At 40.7% G+C, this 22,452-nt stretch overlaps 1 protein-coding gene across 1 annotated transcript in view; it reads right to left on the bottom strand.

The window, feature by feature from the left end:
• Positions 1-22,452, bottom strand: part of cacna1c (calcium channel, voltage-dependent, L type, alpha 1C subunit) — a gene marked incomplete at both ends in the record, with an annotated part of 182,224 nt that overhangs the window by 6,441 nt on the left and 153,331 nt on the right. The window contains 20 exons of the mRNA XM_079235729.1: positions 524-664; positions 975-1,102; positions 1,278-1,379; positions 1,825-1,927; positions 2,342-2,438; positions 2,542-2,669; positions 3,383-3,542; positions 4,849-4,940; positions 5,299-5,364; positions 6,770-6,907; positions 9,365-9,448; positions 14,700-14,783; positions 15,646-15,729; positions 18,417-18,527; positions 18,676-18,834; positions 19,411-19,612; positions 19,774-19,920; positions 20,119-20,171; positions 20,265-20,372; positions 20,484-20,601. Coding sequence (XP_079091855.1) covers positions 524-664; positions 975-1,102; positions 1,278-1,379; positions 1,825-1,927; positions 2,342-2,438; positions 2,542-2,669; positions 3,383-3,542; positions 4,849-4,940; positions 5,299-5,364; positions 6,770-6,907; positions 9,365-9,448; positions 14,700-14,783; positions 15,646-15,729; positions 18,417-18,527; positions 18,676-18,834; positions 19,411-19,612; positions 19,774-19,920; positions 20,119-20,171; positions 20,265-20,372; positions 20,484-20,601 — 2,305 coding nt within the window. The remainder of the gene's footprint in view (positions 1-523; positions 665-974; positions 1,103-1,277; positions 1,380-1,824; positions 1,928-2,341; positions 2,439-2,541; positions 2,670-3,382; positions 3,543-4,848; positions 4,941-5,298; positions 5,365-6,769; positions 6,908-9,364; positions 9,449-14,699; positions 14,784-15,645; positions 15,730-18,416; positions 18,528-18,675; positions 18,835-19,410; positions 19,613-19,773; positions 19,921-20,118; positions 20,172-20,264; positions 20,373-20,483; positions 20,602-22,452) is intronic.

Raw genomic sequence — 22,452 nt, 5'->3', positions numbered from 1 at the left:
AAAAATATTGAAAACTACTAATTTGAGTCCACCTGTGTCATGTACTGTATGTGAAAGTAACAGAATACAGAAATAAACAAAACAAAGCGCATGAATGTGGCAATGACATTGACAGCGGAGGCTGAGAACTCAGGATAACTCACCCTTGACCGAAGAGGTGTGTAGGTGTGTGTGTGTGTGTGTGTGTGTGTGTGTGTGTGTGTGTGTGTGTGGATTCAGAGGCTTACAGTTACAGTGCTCAATTGTTGTTTCTATTTTGCAATTTTCAGTCTCTAGATGTGCTTCTAAAATGCGTACGATCAATTATTAAAATTTAGTTCAGTATCTGCAGTGATTGGTAGCCAAGCTATGTGGTGGAAAATGAGGCTTTTTAAATGTATTTTTGAACCTCTGAGCACATGCAAGCATGTCTGTGTCTGTGCGGAGCAATAATGTGGCTTCAAGCTGGACGCTGATCATCTCTCTCGCTCTCTCTTTCTCGCTCTCTCTCTCTGGAGAGTGAGTGAGGGTGTGTGTATCCAACCTTTACCCTGAAGATATCATCCTCGGATGCAGCCGACACAGGCTCCTTCAGGCCTTTATCCAGCTCCTCCTCCACCGTCAGGTCTCCAGAGATGGCCCTCCGAATCTCTGGACCAATGTCATGCAATGTCCGCAGGCCCGCCTACACACAGACCAAACACACACAAGTGTTTCACTTTCATGCAATAACACAGTGACCTACATGCTTGTCTATGTCATGTCAAAACTCTGAAACAAAGCATATGTACAAAAAAAAATCTGTCTTTCTACAGTTAAATCATAACAAGAAGCCTTTTATAAGCTTTACACTACATTGCCCCTCACGATTCTTTTATCATTTTGGGAGCGATCAAAGTCACAATTTGAAACATCAACTGCTGTCTTCTGACAAAGCAACACATATATACAGATTTATAATCACGGGTAAACAGAACCCCTGTATGTTTGTGTACCTGCAGAGAAAGGGCAGTTTTGGGGGCCACCTTGGCCACCAGCCCTTGTTCTTTCCTCTTCTTAAACTTGCGGAAATATTCCTGGATGAGGAAGGTAGCGTAGAACTTCCCGACCGTTACCTCATCATCTGCAAGAAATGATTATATTCCAATCATGATTAATGCGCAAAATAATGTCTCACAGTATTTGTCAGAAATGCAGTTGCGAGTGATGCTGGTCAAAGTATTACAAGAACATTTTAAATTGAGTGTATATATGTGTTTATGGCTCAGATATGAAACGGCATTGCAGAGCATACACACCTCCAGCAGGGGGCACTACTTGATCCAAGAGCTTCATGCTGGTTCTCTTCCAGATCTTCTTCACTATCGCTCTCAGTTCCTCGTTGGCCTGCTCCAGGTTGCCTGCACACACACAAACAATATAAATACCGTCACTTGGCAATTAAAGTGGGGATGCCATCTCCCTTGTTCGCAAAATGACCAAAATGCATGCCCACTTAAACATGCCACCCTCTTCTACATCCCCTAGCAGCAGAGCTACATCTACGGCCTCAACCACAACTATCAGTAGCCTAACTGAGCTGTGCATTGGTGAATCCATGGCGCTATCTGTGGTTCTGAAGAAGCAGATGGATATAAAAAGGTTGTACTGTACAGCATCCAGGTGAATCACTATAAAAGTTCCCTGAGTAAAAAAAGGTAAAAAAGGAAAACTGAGACTTGACGAGATGATAATAAATTGAATTCCCATCATATGCGCTACATATTGATATATGCCAATGTGCCCAGTGTTACATGTGTGTGTATCGTTTGCCTGTATAAGTGCATTCATGTGTGTGACTGTTACCATCCGTCTTGATCCTGAGTGCAGTTCTGACCAGGGCAAACAGCGTGGCGTTGAACATCACGGTTCCGTCGCTGTTCAGAGGCATGTTCATCGACACCAGGCGCTGAATGAGGTGGAACGTTTTGTTTGATCACGCAAAGTTTGAAACATAAACAGGTACATTTACTGTGCGAACTGCCAGCATCTATTGGCAGCTGACTCAAGTTTGTTGAAAATAAGCAGACAGTGGTTTGACACTATGGTCACTATTCGTTTTCCTCTAGAGGGACGTGAATGTCTAAATATCTAAAATATTGTTGTCAATGTGCCATTTGAGTCACTGTGGAAGGTGTTATGAGCTGTCAATGTGTCCTCACATTGATACCACAGATGTATTAATATTTCTCACACCTGGCAAGTAGAGTGGTTTTAATTCCACCAAAAAATAGTCGCGGAATTCATTCTGATTACTTGATTTCCTGCCGCCTTTACACCATGTTTGGGCCTTTATGGGCCGAGTGTTTGCAAGTATATTTACCTTGCAGGCTACTCTGTGTGGACAGAGCTTTCCAAAGCCGAGTGGGGGCTGGATTCTTCGCAGCAGAGTCACCACATCCAGGTGCTTTATTCTCCCTCTGGAAACAGCGCAGGGTCACATTATAGTAACTCTCTACACAATCTCTGCATACAAATGATGAATTATTTGGTGGCTATATATTAATTTTCTGCAAAACTTACTTAGCCTCTGGGTCATATTCAGCCCAGATCCTCTTGAATTCGTCAAGATGATGCGGCCCCAGGATTGACCAATCACGTGTCAGGTAGTCAAAGTTGTCCATGATGACAGCCACAAACAGGTTGATGATCTGGGGATAATCAGGAATCAGTCAGACACTACATTAACAAAATATATAGACCAGGGGTGTCAAACATACGGATCCGGCCCGCCAGGGGATCCAGTCCGGCCTGTGGGATAATTGTTAAAATAAAGAAATAAAAATGAAGAAAAAAGGCGAGGGAATCTGCAGAGGAGAGCCCAGGCAGATAAACAGTGGGCTGAAGTCTGAATTTTTGGTCTTTATGTTTCTAGTTTATTGTAGAAAGGCCTTAAAATAGGGTTTATCATCCAAAAACCTCCACCAATGATTTAAACATAGAGAAATATTGTCGTTATGCATGTATATTATGCTATGATTTTACTGGTCCGGCCCACTGAGTTTGACACCCCTGATATAGACGATTGCCTGTGTGAAATCCTAACCGCATAACAGCATGCAGCGAATTGCTCTAAATGTTAAAAGTTCTCTTGTAAATGAATGGTTCAACATTTTGGGAATACCAAATAAAACCACAACCTCCGATTTTTAGGCTCACCATCGGCTCGCTGTTGCTTCGTATTTACAGACAGTAGCAAGATCTATAAACTATTTGATAAGACTCTCTGATTTTCTAAAGTGTCTGTTTTTTTCCACCTTCCCTAACTGTAGTTGATTCCAGCACACATACTTTATCAAATACCAGCTGTTTAAATAAGTGGCACATTGAAAATGAAAATCTTTCCCTTTCTCACTGCACTCACCAGAAAGGCACAGAGCATGTAGAAGCTGACAAAGTAAATGATGGCAAACTGGCTGCCACATTCCTCGCCCAAGATGCTCTCATTGGTTGATCCCTTCTCACACGGCTGATTGGGCGAGCACGCCAGCATGATCTCCTGCCATGCCTCACCTGTTGCACATCTGATAGATAGACATTCATGCACACACACAAATATTCACACACATTGACGCAGATACGCATGCAAAGATACGATACAAATACATCAGAAGTACACAACACGCATGCAGTCACATGTGCATTTATGCATCAACGCACACATACAGACGCATGGATGTGTGCGTGTATGCATACGAGCATTTAGAAACACACACACACACACACAGACACACAGTGACAAACACAGAGAGAGGCAGACACATAAACAAAAACACATATGCACAAGTGTTAGATTCACAATAAAGAGCAAAAAACAATCAGATCAACATTATATTCTGATATCTGAATTTACAGAGCAAAAGCAAAGGCATGTTTTTTTTCATATTGTCCAAACTACAACTGCCTTCCATTCTGAATACTTCAGAACCATTGAGCTTTTCTAACTCTACAGTTTTGATCATTTTCGGCAGGCTTCACTATTATTCATCAAGTACTGTTCATAGCATTATGAAGTATCCAAGCATCCTGCATTCTCTGAATGGAAGCCCATTGCTATGATTTATTCCATGAAGGGGTCTGTACCTAGAATGTGAACAAATAGAATAGATAATTTTATGGCAAAAAAATAGAATCGCTGCCACCATACGATACTTTATCATATCTGATCTATTCTTTCAGTTTCTGTGTTTTTTTTACCCCTGCATGGAATCTTACCCTCATCGCAACCACACAGGACCGAGAGGTTACTGAGACTGGATCCAGGCAGTTTCAATGTATTATCAGTAGAGTCCCCTGACAACTGAAGAAAGTGTCGTCCTCAGTGGACCAGAAATATATGCGATAAATCAGTCAAGTTTACAACAATTATCAGCTAACTACTGAGCACACAGGTGTACAGATATGATTTTAGATGCTGTTGAAGCTGCTAAAAAACTGATGAGTCTATGTCAGCTCTTTTGTGATCATAGTGATCACAACTACATATTTTCAACATGACATTCACAGATATCCTGGCATTTAATTAACCAGCTGCTGTCATAAAATGCCAGTGGTAGCTTCTAATGGAAATATAAATGCTTTTCATAGTAAATGGAAAAGAAAAAAATATAGGACAGCAAAAAGGAAAAGGAAAAGATATTGTTGTCGATGAAACATTACAGGAAGTAATGACAAAGGTAGAAGAAAAGCAGAAGGATAATGTCGAAAGAAGAGATGACATTGACTTTGAAACAATCAACTAAAGTGCAGATATTAAGAGTAGTGGGATGAAGATGAGGGACAAGAAGGAAGAATAGGACAAAAGATGAGGAGCGTAGTCATCTTCCTCACCTGAAGAGCAGCAGCACTGCCTGAGGGAACGTCTGGAAATTGTTGTTCCTGTTGATCTGCCAGTGGTCCCGCAGCGCTATCTTACCAAACATCTGCACAGGAGGGGTAAGGAAGTAGTCACAGCACACAGGATATGACGTCAGCATTGACAGGAGGAAGTGATTGCTCTCTGGGAGAATCACAATTAGAGGCCGCTGTCCCTCTCATCATCATCATTGGTACAAACAACTCAACAGGAGACACAAAAGGACAGGAAAGAGGAAGAGGAGAGACATAGACTAGCAACAGCTAGAGGCGGAAGAGAAGTGGAGGAGAGAGGGACGACGTGACCGAGAAGGTACTCTGAAGGACAAGACTCCAGGAGGACAGACACAGGATGGAGGCTGGCTGGAGGAGAGAGAAGAAAACACAACAGAGGGAGGAAAACAAGGCGACAGGACAACAGCTTACCTGCATGCCGATGACAGCGTATATGAAGAATAGCATCACTATAAGCAGAGCTACGTAGGGCAGAGCCTAAAGGGGAGAGAGACACTTTAGTAACACGTTGTGGACAGTATTAATGATCCTGCACCAAGACTGTAGTCCATTCACTTCCATATCATTATAAACACATCCAATTAGTCTACAATTGATTTAGGAAATTCTTGTTAAAAAGGTTTGATCAACTCATGCGTTTCTTAATTTTTCAAATTAGCAGTTGCAATATAAGAAAAAAATGGTACTTGAAGAAGTGGAAGTGAACTGATCTGCAGCCCTGTGTGGCACAACACCAAAACAATCCGGGACAAATCATCTGACTTCGAAGTGAAAAACCTCAGTAAAATACAAACTGCTCTCTGAGTTTAGCCAGGAGACCAGTCCCAACGTATAGTACATACGTATATACCAAACGTCTTCTATAGTCACACACCGGGGAGACTGTGTGGAGGAACTGAGCTCCTGGCTAACATTACCCCCGTGACTGGGAGGGCAGGGCCAAATCATGACGGATTAATGAAAAGTAAAGGTTTGATTATGTAGGCTATAATAAGGCTACATTTACAGTTAGCTTAATTAACTGTAATATATTCATGAGCACTTATGGTTTCAAATCACACTACGAGTCTGGTTTTTGCTGTATCAACAATGTTTCGAATTTCCATGACATGAAGTGGCCCGTCTCAATTGACACGAGAGAGAGAACAGATTATTTTAATTTCCCCAAAACGCTCTATCAAATGATTTCATTTTTTGGTGGAGTGCTTCGTTAAACTTGTCTACTGCTTAACCCGCCTCCAGGGAATGGTGAGCTTTCAGGGGTTAGTAGTAGGGCTTTGGGGGAAAAGGGAGTAGAGGAAGAAGTGGAGGAAGAAGAGATGAGTAGGAAAGCGAAGAAAATAGATTGCTGGTTAAGGTTCTTAAATTCCTGGCCTATTCCCAGATTTATGTCCCTACATCCCTCCCTGCCTCTGCAACAAGACTCCTAAACCTCCTCTCCGTTACCTCACACCATCCCTCTTTCTATTCCTCCTTTCCCATCTAGAGTAAACTGTCCCACCCTTGTGATTTCTTGCAAAAAAGAGGAGGTGGAGACGAGGAGGGAGGAGGCAAGGAAAGGAGAGGCGGCTTGTGAGACTCCACCAGGCTGGATTTACACAAGAACAAGGATATTTTAGCCCCATGTGACTCAGATCTGATTGTACCATATAACATTAAATGAGAAAATCACCTTGTTGGCACACTATGACAAGTCTGGGTCACAAAATCAGTTCTAAACTCTGCGCTGAAAAGTGAAATGTAGTTAAAAGAGTATTATAGCCTCAACAAAGGGCTCCAATCTGGTTCACATTGGGGTTAAAACTCCACTTTTGCTGCACCATTCAGTCCTGTGTAAACCCAACCCCCTGCTCTAGCATGTTGTGTCCGGTTCTCCCCTCACTTGGAAGGATTTGATGAAGGTCCACAGCAGGGTCCGAATCCCTTCCCCGCGAGACAGCAGCTTCACCAGCCTCATCACGCGGAACAGCCGGAAGAAGGTGATGGAGATCCTGGCGTTCTCTTCAGAGTTCTGCAGTCCCTTTTGGTGGGGTTTGGTGTTTTTTTTTTTAGAAAAAACACAGGACGCATGGGAACACATGCAGATAGGTAAGGGAGGGAAACACACGCACACACATACACACACACATACACACGTAAAGATGGACATACAAACATACACGCAAACATACATATGCAGAAATGCAGACATACAAGGAACATTCATATACATAGTCCCACCCACATGTGGATGTAAATATGTATAACACACACGCAAACACACACACAGACACACACACATCGAGTTAATAAATGGAAATCTGCGTCCTACAAAATCCCATCAAAATCAACTAACAAAAGAGATCTGGGAGAGAATCGGGCAATCACGCTCATTTATCTGGCTTCATGGAAAAATCAAATGGCAACAAAGATATTCATAATCTACCTATCAGCTTCCTAAATACACCTGCTATTACCTCTCTTCATGTAATAGATACGTCTAACTGTGCAACAATTACAACGCAACGTTATTTTTCAGTCTTTAAAGGCACCTTCCTGAAGCAAAACTCAAAACAGCTCCATCCGTCTTTTCTGATATGACTGGTTCTGGCATTCAGCTGTTACTTCCACCTCGCCTCAGTAATGTCATAATTAAGGGGAAGAACGCACTCTTGGGTGTTGTTTCTATACCTATTACAAGTTAATCCAGCCTTGAAATGACATTTGACAAACAACCACTGAAATACTTTTTGAGCCCCTGAAGTAAATCATCTTCCGAAGCTGAGAGATTTGATTACTCTGCAGACTAAAAGCCGAATAGCGGAGATCAGGCCGGAGAGATTTCCATCGATAAAGTCAAACGATTTCATAAATCACTGATAACAATTCACAACAGATACAGTACAATAATCTTACTATGATGGTATTTCACCCCTGCAATCCTTATGTTTGCAGAACCTATCCATTTTTGGGTGAAAAGTTGCAGTTTATTCAAAATATGTCTTCTCTGAAGTACAAGCTTGAGAGGCACTGTATCTTTCTAACTGCCTATTGTCCCAAACTCATCCACAGGAAATAACTCTGTGATGAAATATTCAGCCATCTCGCTGAATGCTATCCTAATACAGATTTAGTTATTCATGCTGCTGCTGCTCATTCTCAGGGAGAAAAAGGCAACATCAGGATTTGTGTAAAGCATGATGCAGTTAATACATCAACTGAGAACCCACTATATTATTCAAACTATACTCCAAACAGCAGATGGATCGGGTGAAGCCACAGATAACGTTCATACAACTACCAAATCATCAGCAACCAACAGCAGTAACAGTTATGCAATCACACCTCACTACACTCGTATTGGGGTAGCAGTTTCATCCTACGTCGACCTTCACTGTGATAAATAAACACAAGAGCGTCCCACCTGACCTCTGAATCGGTTTCTTGCCATTTGTGTTTTTCCAAGAGGCCATCAATTCTTTATGCTAATCCCAAAGAGAAAACACAGTGGGCTCCTAAAAAGAACGAGCCATTATCTACACATCTTACCGCAAGTTTGGGATAACAGATGTCATATGTTACTTTTCAAGAGTTGTGCTCAGAGAAATAACTTGTAATATTTTTTTTTTAAGTTAAATTGTATTATTATATATCTCTGGGTTAACTGTGAGCCTTTGTGGTGCTTCATAAAGGGGAGACGTCACACTTTTCCGGTGATGCGGTTGTATTGACAAGTAACTCAAGACATGCGTTGTCCCAAACTTAACTGACAGATATGCCGAAAATGACAAATTCTTCTGAGGAGTGTAAGTTAAAATTCTGTAATGCAAGTAATACCACAACTGGACCACAATGAGGACCATTGCACCATTAAGAGAGTGGGGCAGTGAGCGGGACAGGTACAGTGACAGTAAGTGTAACAGAGCGAGAGAGAGAGAAAGAAAGAGAGAGTCTGAATATGAAGAATAGTTTGAATTATTCAGAGACATCCAAACAAATGGACAGATTCACATATAAATAAGATAGACAGCAGGCCATTGGAGAAGAGTGAAAGAAGAAGAGAGAGCGTGGTAGCGTGACCATGATGGCTTGCACTCATGACGAAGCACTAAAGAGACCACACCCATAAGGGAAGGGGGAGCAAGTTGCAAGCCATGGAGGAGGTGGGGGCAGCGGGCACCATGGCAACAACAAGAGTCACTCAAGGTAAGTCACAAGACTCCAGTTATACTTGGCCTGCACACTACAGTGTGCTTCACCATACACACATATATTTACATGTAGGAACATGTGAAACAACAGCTACATAAATAGGACTCTGGACATGCTGCAGAAGATGGCAGCGGGAGCGACAGAGGAGAGACGACAGGACGAAGGAAGAGCCAAAAGTTGTGGATCATAACATGGTTGGCGTAGCAGAAGGAGGGATGGAAGGATGGAGGGATGGAGGGATGGTGGAGGAGGTAGGGAGGCGGACGAGGTTACCGTCGGAGCGTACCATTGGCCTTACCACAGGGGGGTGAGAGGAAGAAGAGGAGGAGGGCGAAGAGGAGGAGGGCGAGGGCGAGGAGGAGTCAGCTGGCTTTAAGGAAAGGCAACAAAGATCAGCACCAGAGCAGCGCCTTGGTGTGTGTGTGTGTGTGTGTTTGTTTGTGAGCGTGAGCAGTATGTGTGTCTTTTAGTGTTTTTAAGGGAAAAGTAGTGCGAATTTCACAATAACCGCTGGGCTACGGGCGGTCCAGTCTTTGATCATCCTTCACACGGTGAAACGATAAAACAAAATAAAAGTAGTCTGGGTCAGGAGGGAGAATTCTGTACGAAATCACTACAGATGGAGACTGAACCCATCTTCTGTGAGGGCCACGTCAGGCTCAATCACCGGACTAGAAGATTAAAACATGTACGCAGTTTAAACGATTGCTGAGATTGCTGTCCACCGCCTTGAGGGCCAAAATAATGAACGATGGTCTGGGGTGGCCGCAAAGTGGGAAAGAGCTGATGGTGTATGTGAGCCCATGGGTTTGTGTGTATGATGGCGCTTCTGTAGCTATCTGTTTTTCTTTCTGCCAGCTGAAGCTAAAGTACAGTAACAGTGGTTGAAGCTTTAGCTTAACTCAGGCTACATTTACCAAATGCATCGTGGCATTAAAGGACAATGCCTCCTTTGAATATGTGTTATTCAAGCATTTCTCTGACCTGAGAATAGCCAAGATTGAAGTGAAAATAGACAAATAGACCTTGAACCTACTTTTAGGTCAAAGATGCATCACAATACCACAATAAAAAAGGCAGGAAGTCAAGATCATCTCAGTCAGTCAAAGGTGATTTGAGATGCTTTTGGAAATTGGAGCCCAGAAGTATTTAAATAACATTGAGAAGCACAAAGATAACATACAGTAAGGAGACACCCACTGGTCATCTCTGGTATTACAACATGTTACACGACTGGGAGTGATAGATTAACTTCTAGTTTAATCTATGACCCAGGAGCTGTTCACTCTCTGGTGTTGGTCCTGTTAAAATATCTTACCACATAATGAAGGATGTAAAGGAATTCTAACAGAGCCATACACACAACTGTATGATTACACACAATAATGATGTACACAGAGGAACAGGTTACTATATTTTGTCAAGATGCTGATAAACCTGTACTACAAGCATGTACTATTTGGGAAGGGATGAATGGTTGAGGTGTGTGTGTGTGTGTGTGTGTGTGTGTGTGTGTGTGTGTGTGTGTGTGTGTGTGTGTACATGTCTAAGAAGAAGAGCTGATTCTGGTGTGAAAGGAAGAAAAGTTGGGAGGAAGGACAACTAGGAAGGAAGGGAGGGAAGAGCGATGGATAAAGGGAAGTCAAAGATGAGTTGGAAAGATGGGGAGGATAGAAGGAAGGACGGGGAAAGGGAGGGATGATGGCAATGATTCACACTGAGTGCAGACTAAGTTAAAACCTAAATATTGGAGAATGTGTGTGTTTGTCCGTGTGTGAATGACACAAAGGGCCAGATGGGTCAATTTAAGCGTCAATAAAATCTGAATTTGCTTCAATTTCTACGTGAAATCAAAGCTGTGAAACCACATAAGATTAAACTCAAATCACTCCTTATAATCATATTTCTCGTGATGAAGGGACACAACGCAAATTACAGAGTCTACCGTGGACTTGGAGGATCTGGGCATTTTGAATTTAACCAAACAAAACAGTCAATTTGTAAGTATATATACAGTAGTTCTTTCAGGCAGAACTACAGTGCAGATGTGAGTAACTGTAGTTTCAGCTCATCGGATTTGAGAGCTCATTTAAAACGACCTTGAGCCGTTTTCTCACATTGCATGTTGTGTTTTCAAACAACAATTTCATCAGTTCAGTCAGTTCAAAAGGTAAAATGGGTCTCTTGAGAACATTATCACCCTCAAATTGAAGGTTTGATCCATACATTTTAAGTTGTAATACTGAAACACAAAAGTGCACTTTAATATATATATATATATATATATGTATATACACATACATACATACACACACACACATATATACACATCAGATAATTGGATGACCTCTGAGGATATATGAAAAGTATGAGAGACCCGTGTTACCCAGCTTGCATTTCAGGTGTGCAAGCAGCACCGCAAACCAACGAGAAGGAAGACAGAGAAAGACAGAGATAAACATCCATAAAAGAAGAGTTAAGTGAACTGAAAAAGCTCAGAAAGAGGAAGAGAGAGCTGGAGAAGAGAAGAGGAGGCATTCCGAACAGAGAAAGAAATAGATGCAGTCCATACTGGCATCGTCCGCAAGACACCGCTCAGAGCAAACCACTACAAATCTATTTAAACTACTTCTACTCAAAACACAGACGTAAAAGAAACCATATAGTATTTAAGAAGCACCCGCAGGTTGCTGGGGAGAATTAGAGACCCAAGGATTAGGGACGTATTCTGATTCGATGACCACAAAAAGTGCAGCTATTCTAAGTCAACAGGCACCCAACAGAGCAGCAAAGTGGGTGCGCTCAAACGAGAGATTTTAGCCATTTTGTATTTACTTAAGGCAAAGTGAGAACATTTTAAAAGCTGGCCTGTTACTGCACTTTGGTGTGTACTTAGGAATGCAATGACAGAGAGGTAGCTGTTGGCAAGCTGCTACTATTAGTTTCTAATTGCATTGCTCAGTACGTTAGAAAGCATTCACCTGTGCTTTATCGCTTGGTTAAATGCAGTAGCAGGCTAAAATCTCAAATGTCTCAGTGACAGGGTCCCAGATCAAAAACAGACATGAGTCCTCACAGGATTGAAGTGCGGAGAGTTTCTTAAAAAAGACAAATAGAAAAGGTAGCTTGGGCATCTCATCACCCAAATCATTAAAAGCCACCATATAATAAAAATTAAAAAAACGACTTGGGGCATGCCTTTAGGTTAGGGGTGAGAGGCGATAATAATGAAACATTCGCAAACCAATCAACAAAATCAATCAAACCAAATCAAAGGCAAACTCCAAACCAAAGCATTAAGTGCAACATCAGCGACTTGTATCGATGACAAAGATGTATATCTCTGGCCCGTTGAAGCTCAGTAAGGTGGCTGATCGATCAGTGGTGAATTGTTGTAAATCCCAACCGAAATGTCTCTGTTAAGTGTCTATGAATATATTTATACACTCCTCTATCACCTCCTCACTCCCCTGACTTAACAATTGTGTAATAACTAGACAGAATGACTGAATAAAACATAAAATATCCAAGTACAGTTTTGAAATTACCTGCTGTGGTTCCTAAGCAGCTTTGCAGCATCTCATGGGGACAAATGGATTCCCTTTCTAAAGGCCTGGAAACAACAGCCCAGCTCAGGCACCCTTGGGAAACACTAACCTTATTTGTATGCCTGACCAGTGCTGTCTGAGGTGAAACACACTGCATTCCACCACGGGGGAAAATACCGGTGAGCATGTGTGCGTATCTTTCCTCTACCTCATGTCCTCAGACTAGCAGGCTGGGGGTGTGAGAGCGTTTCAGGCAAACCTAAACTTAAATGTGCATCCCCATGAAGAAGAAATGTATCGATAATCGATTAGACATAATCAGAAGCTGATGGAGCCTAAATGCATCAATGTCTCAGTCTAACCTGAGGATTAAAATAGGGGAAATGCACATATTTGCCTTGCTGAGAATTAGATGAGACGATTGATACCACTGAAAAGTATTGATCCTCACAGTGTATTTCCCAAAATGTCAAACAAATTATTCAATTATTTTCAGGACTGGGACAGTAATTACCTTAAGGACTAATAACTTACATTTAACATTTAAGTGTTGCATTAAGAAGAGATGAGCAACTGTATGTTTGTATTGCTTAAACCAAGCAAGGCTGGTGTAAGTGTCTCCATAAGCTGAAACAAATATACAATATATACAATAAGTACACCAAAGTTGGACTCTCAGTCCCCTGAGGATTTTTCACTTTGCTGCTTGAGATGTTTGTGTGGCAGACAGAAGCCGAGGCATCAAATGAAGTTGACTGATCGGCTCTCCCACAAAAAAGTCCTTGAAAGTAAAAATATTTTTTTTTGACATTTTGGACTGATCATAGTAAGACATTATTTTCTTCTCCAGCAAATCAGCTCACACAGCAAAACGTGGCCTCTTCTAATGATACATTAAAAGGAGTTCTGTCCAGACACACTTTGCAGTTTGCATGGTTCTCAGCCTATTCTCCTGCCAAAGAGCACTTTGAATATCACATGAATAAAACACCAATTACCCCTGAAGTGTAAATACGATAGACACTCAACATTTGACTTGACGTGTTTGGGATATTCATTCTCATTCAGCCCCACTGTTGACCATAGGGCCTCCACGTCGATAATAAATGAATTCATACATACATTTACATAAATTTCATGGGTCCCGAGTAAATCCATTTATGGATCAAATTGTTTCCCATGTCTGCACATTACTATTGTTGGGCAAAAAATAAAATAAAAATGCAACTTGTTTTTTTCTCATTTGAATTTTTAAGTTTTCCTGGTGATTTATGAATTGAGAGCGTTTCATGCTCCTCAGGTCAAATCACCATTGTTAAAAAAATCTGTATTCATGCCAGGATATCTTTTTTCTTTAAACATTATATACAGTATCAGGCCTGGATATGCCACCTTTACATCCGCCATGCTATACAGTGTCCATCATGCCAGGGGAATGGACACTATCCCCTGTGGCAATGATAAAAGATCAAATAAATGTGAGAGCAAACCAAAAAGTGCTAAGAGAATGCAATCGGTTCTATTGGCAAGTGCAATAGTTTTTGATGCTCAGCAGACCGAGGCATGGATACCTATCTGAAGCAGTTTCAAATATTAGAAAATCTATACGAAATACTGGAACTAAGAGAATACCATTTTAAAGTCAGACTCATTACATTGCAGAAGATAAAAGTGCAGGAATTGGAATTGGGAGATCAATGAGAAATGTCCATTGTTATTAACATTACATTTTAACAAAATATTAATATAATGGAGTGATGACAATGTTAGCCACATATTAATCATAAATGAAACGGACCATGTCAAAAGGTATTTAGATGTCAAGGGTCAAAGTTCTCCAAGCATTACTGTTCAGTATTTCACATGTTTAAATGCTCTGTTGTGATTTCACCACATCTGGCTATTTTCTCTGCCAGACTGATTCGGCCATCGCTTAAGTTCAAATGTGGTGCAGCTGAAGTTTCCTAATCATTTGAACGCATGCGAGATGGGTATCGGCACTCTGTCTGTTTGTGTGTGTGGGAATGGCAGAGCAGGCAGGCAGGAAGGGAGGGAAGGAGTTGGACTACTTACGTTAACCTCAGTGATCGCTATGTCAACAATGCTACCCACAACTATCAAGGCATCAAATGTGTTCCATGCATCAACAAAATAATGCTGCGTAGGGGTGGAAAGAACAGAAAAACAACAGAAGAAAAGGACAGAACATAAGACATTTAAAAAATGGAAAGAACGTAAATTAAAGGAGAGAGGAGAAAAATAAGATAAAAACATTATATACATGAGCATTGGAGGTTTTTAGTAGGAGGAGAAAGAATCAACAAAATTCAACGGCAAAAAAATAAAAGGAGGGGCAGTCTAAAAGAGATGGACAGCAGGAAGAGCAGCGGCGATCGGTCATGCTTGTCCATGAGAGGAAAATGTCAACAACAAGAACAGTACAGAACAGATTGCAACAAAATCACAACAAAAAAAACGCCCTTGTTGCTGCGGTTAAAAAAAATGACGTGTAAGTCTGTTTGTGATTGGTCAGTGAGTTAGTTCAGTTAGTGAGGGAATTAAAAACCTGAGGACATATCACAGTCGGATATGAAGTGGACAAAAAAGTAAGAACCCGACAACATCTGAGATACTGTAAGGAATAAGGAAGGAGGACGCAAGACAGAAACCCTTAGTGTGCGATGCTAAACCCGGCCTCTCTTCTCTCTACTTTTTAAGATACTCAGGAAGAAGCTTGTTCTCTTGCTCAGGTGGTTGTGGTTAGGGGTCCCCTGAGTAGCAGCGGCCATCTTGGAGTTAAAGATGGAGGGAGAGAAGGAGAAGAAGGAAGGAGAGAAAAGAAGAAGCAGAGAAAAAAGGAAGAGAGACAGAGAGAAAAGACAGGACAACACAACACAGAATAGCCACAGAGGAGAGGAGAGTGGCAGGAAATGAAAGATTCAGAAGAAGCAAGAGGGCACAAGACAGAGAGAGAGAGAGAGAGAGTGACAAGGAGAGTGAGAGTGGGCATCGTACTTACGTTGATCTCACTGAGAATGACGTCTATTATGCTGCCAATTACGATGAGGAAATCAAACACATTCCAGGGATCACTAAAGTACCCCTACACAGGATGAGGTGAGCAGGAGGAGGAGGAAGAGGAGGAGGAGGAGGAGGAGGAGGAGGGGGGTAAGAAAGGTAGGTTAGAAGGAAAACAACATCTGCTGCCACTTCGCAGCCCTATTAAGGTGGTATGAGGTTGTACAGTACACTGAGGAAACGGAACAAAAAAAATCAGCTGATGAACCGACACATGAAACGTTTAAATTCTAATGAACGGAATCAACTGGTTTCCTTTGCCGTATCTGTTCATCAAGTGCAGCTGAATTTCCTGCTCTGTTATGGCAGTTATCTAAGTCGGCAATGCTGTGGCAGTGATTAAACTAAAAAGCCCATTTTGTTTGTTTAATTTATTGAGAGCAATTCATCATCATTAGCGTGAGTATTTATGAAAAAATATCCACACAGCTTCAGGCCAAAACAGTATTATTATTTAGAGTGGGAAAGTAAAACAAATATATTGTATGGACCGTTAAAGGAGCTGCATTTTAGAAGGGTTTTGCTATGTTCTGGTGTAGAGACACAGCTTTATTATAGTTGAATTTGGAGAGGCAGACACGATGTAACAAGGGTAATTTGGAGACTGGCCTGGCACATGGCCTTTTCAGAAACGTTTCCATATACTGTAAAGCAAATTACACCTCATTCAGATTCAGGGCTGATTGTTTTCCCACAGCACATTCAGATCTTTTCTATAACTGTGGGCTAGGAAAGCTAATTATGTTACCATGTTTATTCCAATGTTGTGCAACAAGATTGGAAGAAATATGTTAGTTAGTGTATGTTTAAAGATGGTTGGAAGTTGGAGCAGGGGAATTAGAACGATCACTGTCTGGATAATGAGATGTGAGGCTGCTACATTTTACAGTGACTATACACTGTATAACTCCCTTAACAAAAAAACAAACATTATGTATGCACAGACAAATACACTCAATTGTTGCAGTGAAGGTTAATCCAACATCAGGAGCAAAGGGATCATGATAAAAGGTTATGCAGATATTAAAAATTATTTTTGGACTCTATAGAAGTTTAAATTAAGTTGTTTGGAGGTGTAAGAATATTAATGTCAAACCAGGATTAAAAACATGAATATAACTTAGCATTAGTATCTAAAAGCAATTTTGCTGAGATATTAAATTTGACAAACTAATTTAGACACATATCGTTTTTCAAAATGTGTTCAGATGTTCAGAACTATCCAACACAGTAAAAAAAAACAAAAAAACAGCGGATCAAGGCTGAGACAGTGAAACCTGTACAAAAGTTGAAATTCATTAGCACATGTTTTTCCAAAAAGCAAATGTTACTGGAGCTGATTCCACTTGTAATACCTGGAAGTAAAAGTGTTAGTCAGCTGGTTCTCTGTGTGTGCCGGAAGAGTTTAACAAGGTCAAACCAGGAACATCCTACGATTGCATCTCACTCACGCACAAATTAAGTGCGTTACGTTTTCATTAACATTGTACAAATGGCTTGGGAACATGTCGACATGCTGCACCTTAACTTATTATACAGACTTATTTCATGAAAGAAGGAAAACAGGAATCAGTTTGGATATTTTTTAAAGCTTTACAACTTGTAAAGATTCACAAAGTTTCAAAATGCTTTGAAAAATCTGATCTGATTAGTTTAAATAAATCCTACATTGCATAACATAATGCAGCGCAGCATGAGGTCAATTCCCAAGCCCAAATGGTCCAAGTAGATCCATATTTACAAAGGTTATTACAAGATAACTATATTTCATCCTTCTTAATACATAAACATATTTTGTAGAACATGATTTGGATTGTATAGCTAATTGGAAAAAACTCAATAATGTTGTTTTAATTACTAGTTTATAAAACCCTGATTCCCAAAAACTGATATTTTGGTGGATTCCATTCATTAATTGCAAAAAATAATATTAAATATAATAATAATAAATAATATATTCCTTCACACTCTTTTTTTCTTTAACCTGGAGTATTTATAATTGATAGTTTCGAATTTGGTTTTGATGTATTGATTCTAATGAGCATAATGTGTATAAGTGACACAGGTACTATCTACGGTAGGGAAAAGCTAAAAGAAAGAAACTGAAATGACCATCAGCAGTCTGTTTGATTTCACCCTCACATTTCTCCAGAGTATTAAATAAGTCAGTGAGCTGAAGTACAGAGTAAAAAGTCATCAATAACTGTAAATACATACTACTCATCTTTTGATTTACCATCTGCACTGTGCAACAGTAGAGTAAACATATACTATTAAACTATGTTTTTGCAATTGATTGATTGATAGTGTTGCAATATTTTTTGACTAACCCTGCTGCAATATGGAGAGGCACTCCCATCTGTTACTGTTTAAATAGCTACTGATGCACCAGGAAGTCCTAAGATTGGCCCAATAAACTCAGACAGCTACATAGCAACAGCAGCAGCGTAACAAGGGAGCAGTGAGATTAAAAACCACATGATGCCGTCCACTAATCAAGTTTAAAATTTACAATATGGCAATCATCATCTGGAGGAAATTAAATAAAGATTAGGAATATGCAGTTCACCATCAGGTGAGTCAATGCCTTAAACGTACAGTATTTGACAGTATTTGGTTCCAAGTTATTAGTTATAGAAAGTAGATGCTGCTCTACTCTACTGTATTGTACTCAACTGTTATTCTATTCTGCGGCAAGAGAAGTGGACCTACCCTGGGTTTGAAGGCGATCAGTTTCAGGATCATCTCCACAGTGAAGAGTCCAGTGAAGAGCATGTTGAGGATGTTCATGGCATCATTGAAATTTTTGGTCTGTCCATGATGCTGCAAAGGCACATAAACAACTCATTATTGTCCACAAAGGGGGGGGGGGGGGTGTCTTTATGGGAGTTGTCTAAAGCCATATACAGTTATATTTAACCCATTTTATGTGTGTACTAGCGCTCTGTGAGTATGTATGTGTGAGACTCACCTGCATGGCCAGACAGATGGTGTTGAGAAGGATGAGTGTGAACATCAGGTACTCAAAGTAGGTGGAGTTAACCACATACCACACCTTGTACTGGTAAGGGTTCTTGGGGATGTAGCGACGCAACGGCCGGGCCTTCAAAGCGTACTCCACACACTGACGCTGTGACACACACAAACACGTGAGCATGCACAAACACACTCTGGTTATGTCGCTCCCCAACTCCTCATCACTCTGTTCTCAGACCACCAAGGAGCAAATGCTGTAGAATTGTCTTTTGGCAGTCTAAAAAAGCAGCCCCGATTACTCTTCCATCCTCTCTGTGCATTTCCATGTTCTTGCAGGGGGACGGATCATTACAGAAAACACAGCTGCAGGGACTTCGCTCGGCTCTTTCTTTAAGCTGTAGTCTCATCTTCTGTCTGAACTGCTGCAGCTCCCTCCTGGCTGCACTCCTCAAGTAGTTCAGCCTCTAAAACTCTTGTTCAGCCTCTCCAGATTCTCCCGTGTCTCACCCCCACTGCCTGGCCTCCATTCCCTCTCCCTTGTGCCTCCTGAATGACAGAATGACTTTCCCACTTCAGTCAGAACGGCCGTCACTCTCCCTCTACTTTAACCTGAAACCTTCTTCTTCATGTCTATCTTACTGCTGAAGAAAGCATAACAACTGCAGTTATACGGACACAACAGTGTGCACAAATTCAGTAATAATTTATATAAAACAGACACAAACACTACCTGATTCTTGTCCAGCTCACAGTTCTTATATTCCTGCTCTCCTTGCTCCTGGAATGTGACGATGACGAAACCGACGAAGATGTTCATCATGAAGAAGGCGATGATGATGATGTAGATGATGAAGAAGATGGAGATGACCACGCGGTAGTTGTAGACGGGCCCAACGTCCTCAGTGTGAGAGTCTATGGCCCGGTACAGTAACCTGAGGGAGGGAAGGGACAGATTCATTCACGGAAAGAAAGGTGGAGATTTTAGGACAGAAAGAGGGTGAGAGGAAACCCTGTAGAACTGAAAAAGCAAGCACACAGTGGACATACAGTATGCAGATCAAAACAAATTGTATTTGTGTATGTAGACACACACCCTGGCCAGCCCTCGAAGGTCGACACAGCAAACAGAGCCATCATGCCTTGCAGGACATCGTCAAAGTTAAAGTCACTGTTCTGCCACTCTCTATGGGCTCGTTCAGGCTTCCCCACATCGCCATCCTTATACTTAATGTAGGAGCCCCTGTGAATACAAGTACACACACACACACACGCACACACACACACACACACACACACACACACACACACACACACACACACACACACACACACACACACACACACACACACACACACACACACACACACACAGGTTTTATCCAGTAGTTGTGCTATAAGAGTGAGTTTGACGAGCTTTGTTGCCAGAGGGACCTCTTACCTGCAGCCTGCCTGAGTTTGTTTAGAGCTGTCATTACAATAGAAGAACTTCCCCTGGTGGAAAAACATAGACATGTAGTACTCAGTATTGAAAATAAACATCATTACGACATTTTCACTGATGACCTTTCCCTCCTTTCCTCCTACCTTAAAGAGCTGTACTCCGATACATGCGAACATGAACTGGAGCAACGTGGTGACGATGACAATGTTGCCGATGGTCCGGATGGCCACAAAGACGCACTGCACTACATGCTGGAAAATGCCCCCAAAATGATAGTGAATATTACAGGGGTGGATTTTTTTTGTTAAGAATATGTATATATTATGTGTTGTGGTGTTTTTTCGACGTGTAAGTGCTCGAACCTTCAGTCCTTTGGCTCTGTTGATGGCCCTCAGTGGTCTGAGCACTCGCAGAACTCTCAGGATCTTCACCACATTAATTGCACTGGACCTGAAACACGCATGGAATTTAATTACTGACCTGTCAAACACACCTTTTACTATTAAGACATATTTGCAAGGTCGAGACAGGTCACACAGAATGAATAGCGGTTTGTTAACACAAACTGTAGCATGAGCTAAAAAGAAACTGCAGAGATCGAGACAACACACAAAAGCTAAATTAAAGTAAATGAAAATGAAGTAAATTAAATAACTGAAGCCAAATCACATCTGACACTCAACAAAAAGTATAAAATAATCGTAACAACACTTAAACAACAAATAACTGAGAAAAGCCATGATTCTCTTAAAATGATTAAAGTTTGCTTAAACTGGGAAAAGTCAAGAATGTATGTTTACATAAAATATCACCTTGACAGAATGAATGCTGAAAAGCAATTAAGCTTATCACCAAACTACCATTACCACTATGCTACGTAATAAAGACACCAGACGCGCACATTAATCTCAAGTCAACGTTAAAATCAGGTGGTTGAACATTGATGACAGTCTGGTTTGGTAAATTCTTACTACTAAAGTGATGATGATATACAATACTTGTTGCACCTCCTCTGTCAATATTAAGAGTACTAATTATCTATTAAAAGCAGGTTATGGACCGTGCCACAAGGGGCCATTAGTCATAAATTCATAATGCGTTTTAATATAATTTGTCTAATCTAGTAAAAACAATAGTCTAACAGTGTTTATGTAATAACACACACACAAACGCATGTGGACAAACACATACAGGTACAACACAGGTAGACCAACACAAAAACACAAACAGGCAAACAGAGTTATTGTGCTGTAAGAGAGTGTCAGTTTAAGCCAAAGGTCAAACAGCGTGTGACCTTTTAAAGGACATGGTTCAAAGGAAAAGGTTTTAACATACTAACCAAAAGAATCAAATGAATACCTTGACATTTTGAATTTTACAATAATTGTTTTGGAAAAAGCTTGAACATTGGTCCTTTGGTAATATGAACTAGGCCTCCCAAGTGTATCATTACTATGTGATGTTAACGGGTGTCAAACGTGTGAAAATTCGAGCTTTCCATTATCTTTTATCTTTAATTTCAGTGTGGAAACTTAATAGGCCAGTTATTCAGTTAACTGGAGAACAAATACAAAAACATTTTCCTACGGTCGAGGGAAAAAAAGAGTATTCAAAATGTCAATGTATCCTTTTAAGGGAGTGACTTTTTAGATGGTTAAAGGAGTGAATTAAAGGGAGTGACATTACTCTGTGTCGACTTTTAAACAGAAAGTAAGGAAAGACCCGTTGTGCAACATTTTACACAGGAAGGTAAAGTTAAAGGGCAGTTAAAGGTAGTTGATGTGCAGTAGGATTTCTTCAGCAACATATCAGTCAAATCAGCTGTGAAGGTGTCTTATAGTGATACAAAAAAATACAAAATGTGCTTCAATTGACTGGGTTGAAGGGAAAGATGAACCTGTCACACGCTATTTGATTCTAAATGGTTTCCACAGAAAGCAAAAATAAAGTCCAGCAATAAGAGGTGAATAGTATTAAATCAGCCACACATAGTTATTTTAATGCAAACTAATGTTTGCCTCATGCTGTCAACATACACTATCATGAGACTACACAGGCTGACAGCATAAACATCTGACCTTTTATTCTATGGGACTTGTTTTACAACTGGTCATTTTGCATATTCAATTACTAACTCCTTCATAAAGTGTTGCTGTTTCTGCAGCTTTACTTCAACAAGCACAGATACATTTAAAGGTATACATTTAAAGTACATCCCCAGAGAGATATAGGGTAGTAACAGTATATACAGGAAATACTAAGACTGAAGTAAAAAAATAATCAGTTTGTAGACACTACTAAACGCAGCACCATCACAATTAATTTGACTGT

The sequence above is a fragment of the Taurulus bubalis genome, assembly GCF_910589615.1.
Source record: "Taurulus bubalis genome assembly, chromosome: 20".
In the NCBI taxonomy this organism is placed as follows: domain Eukaryota; kingdom Metazoa; phylum Chordata; class Actinopteri; order Perciformes; family Cottidae; genus Taurulus; species Taurulus bubalis.
Note: the sequence above shows the minus strand (reverse complement) of the source record. Positions and strands in the feature narration are given on the sequence as shown.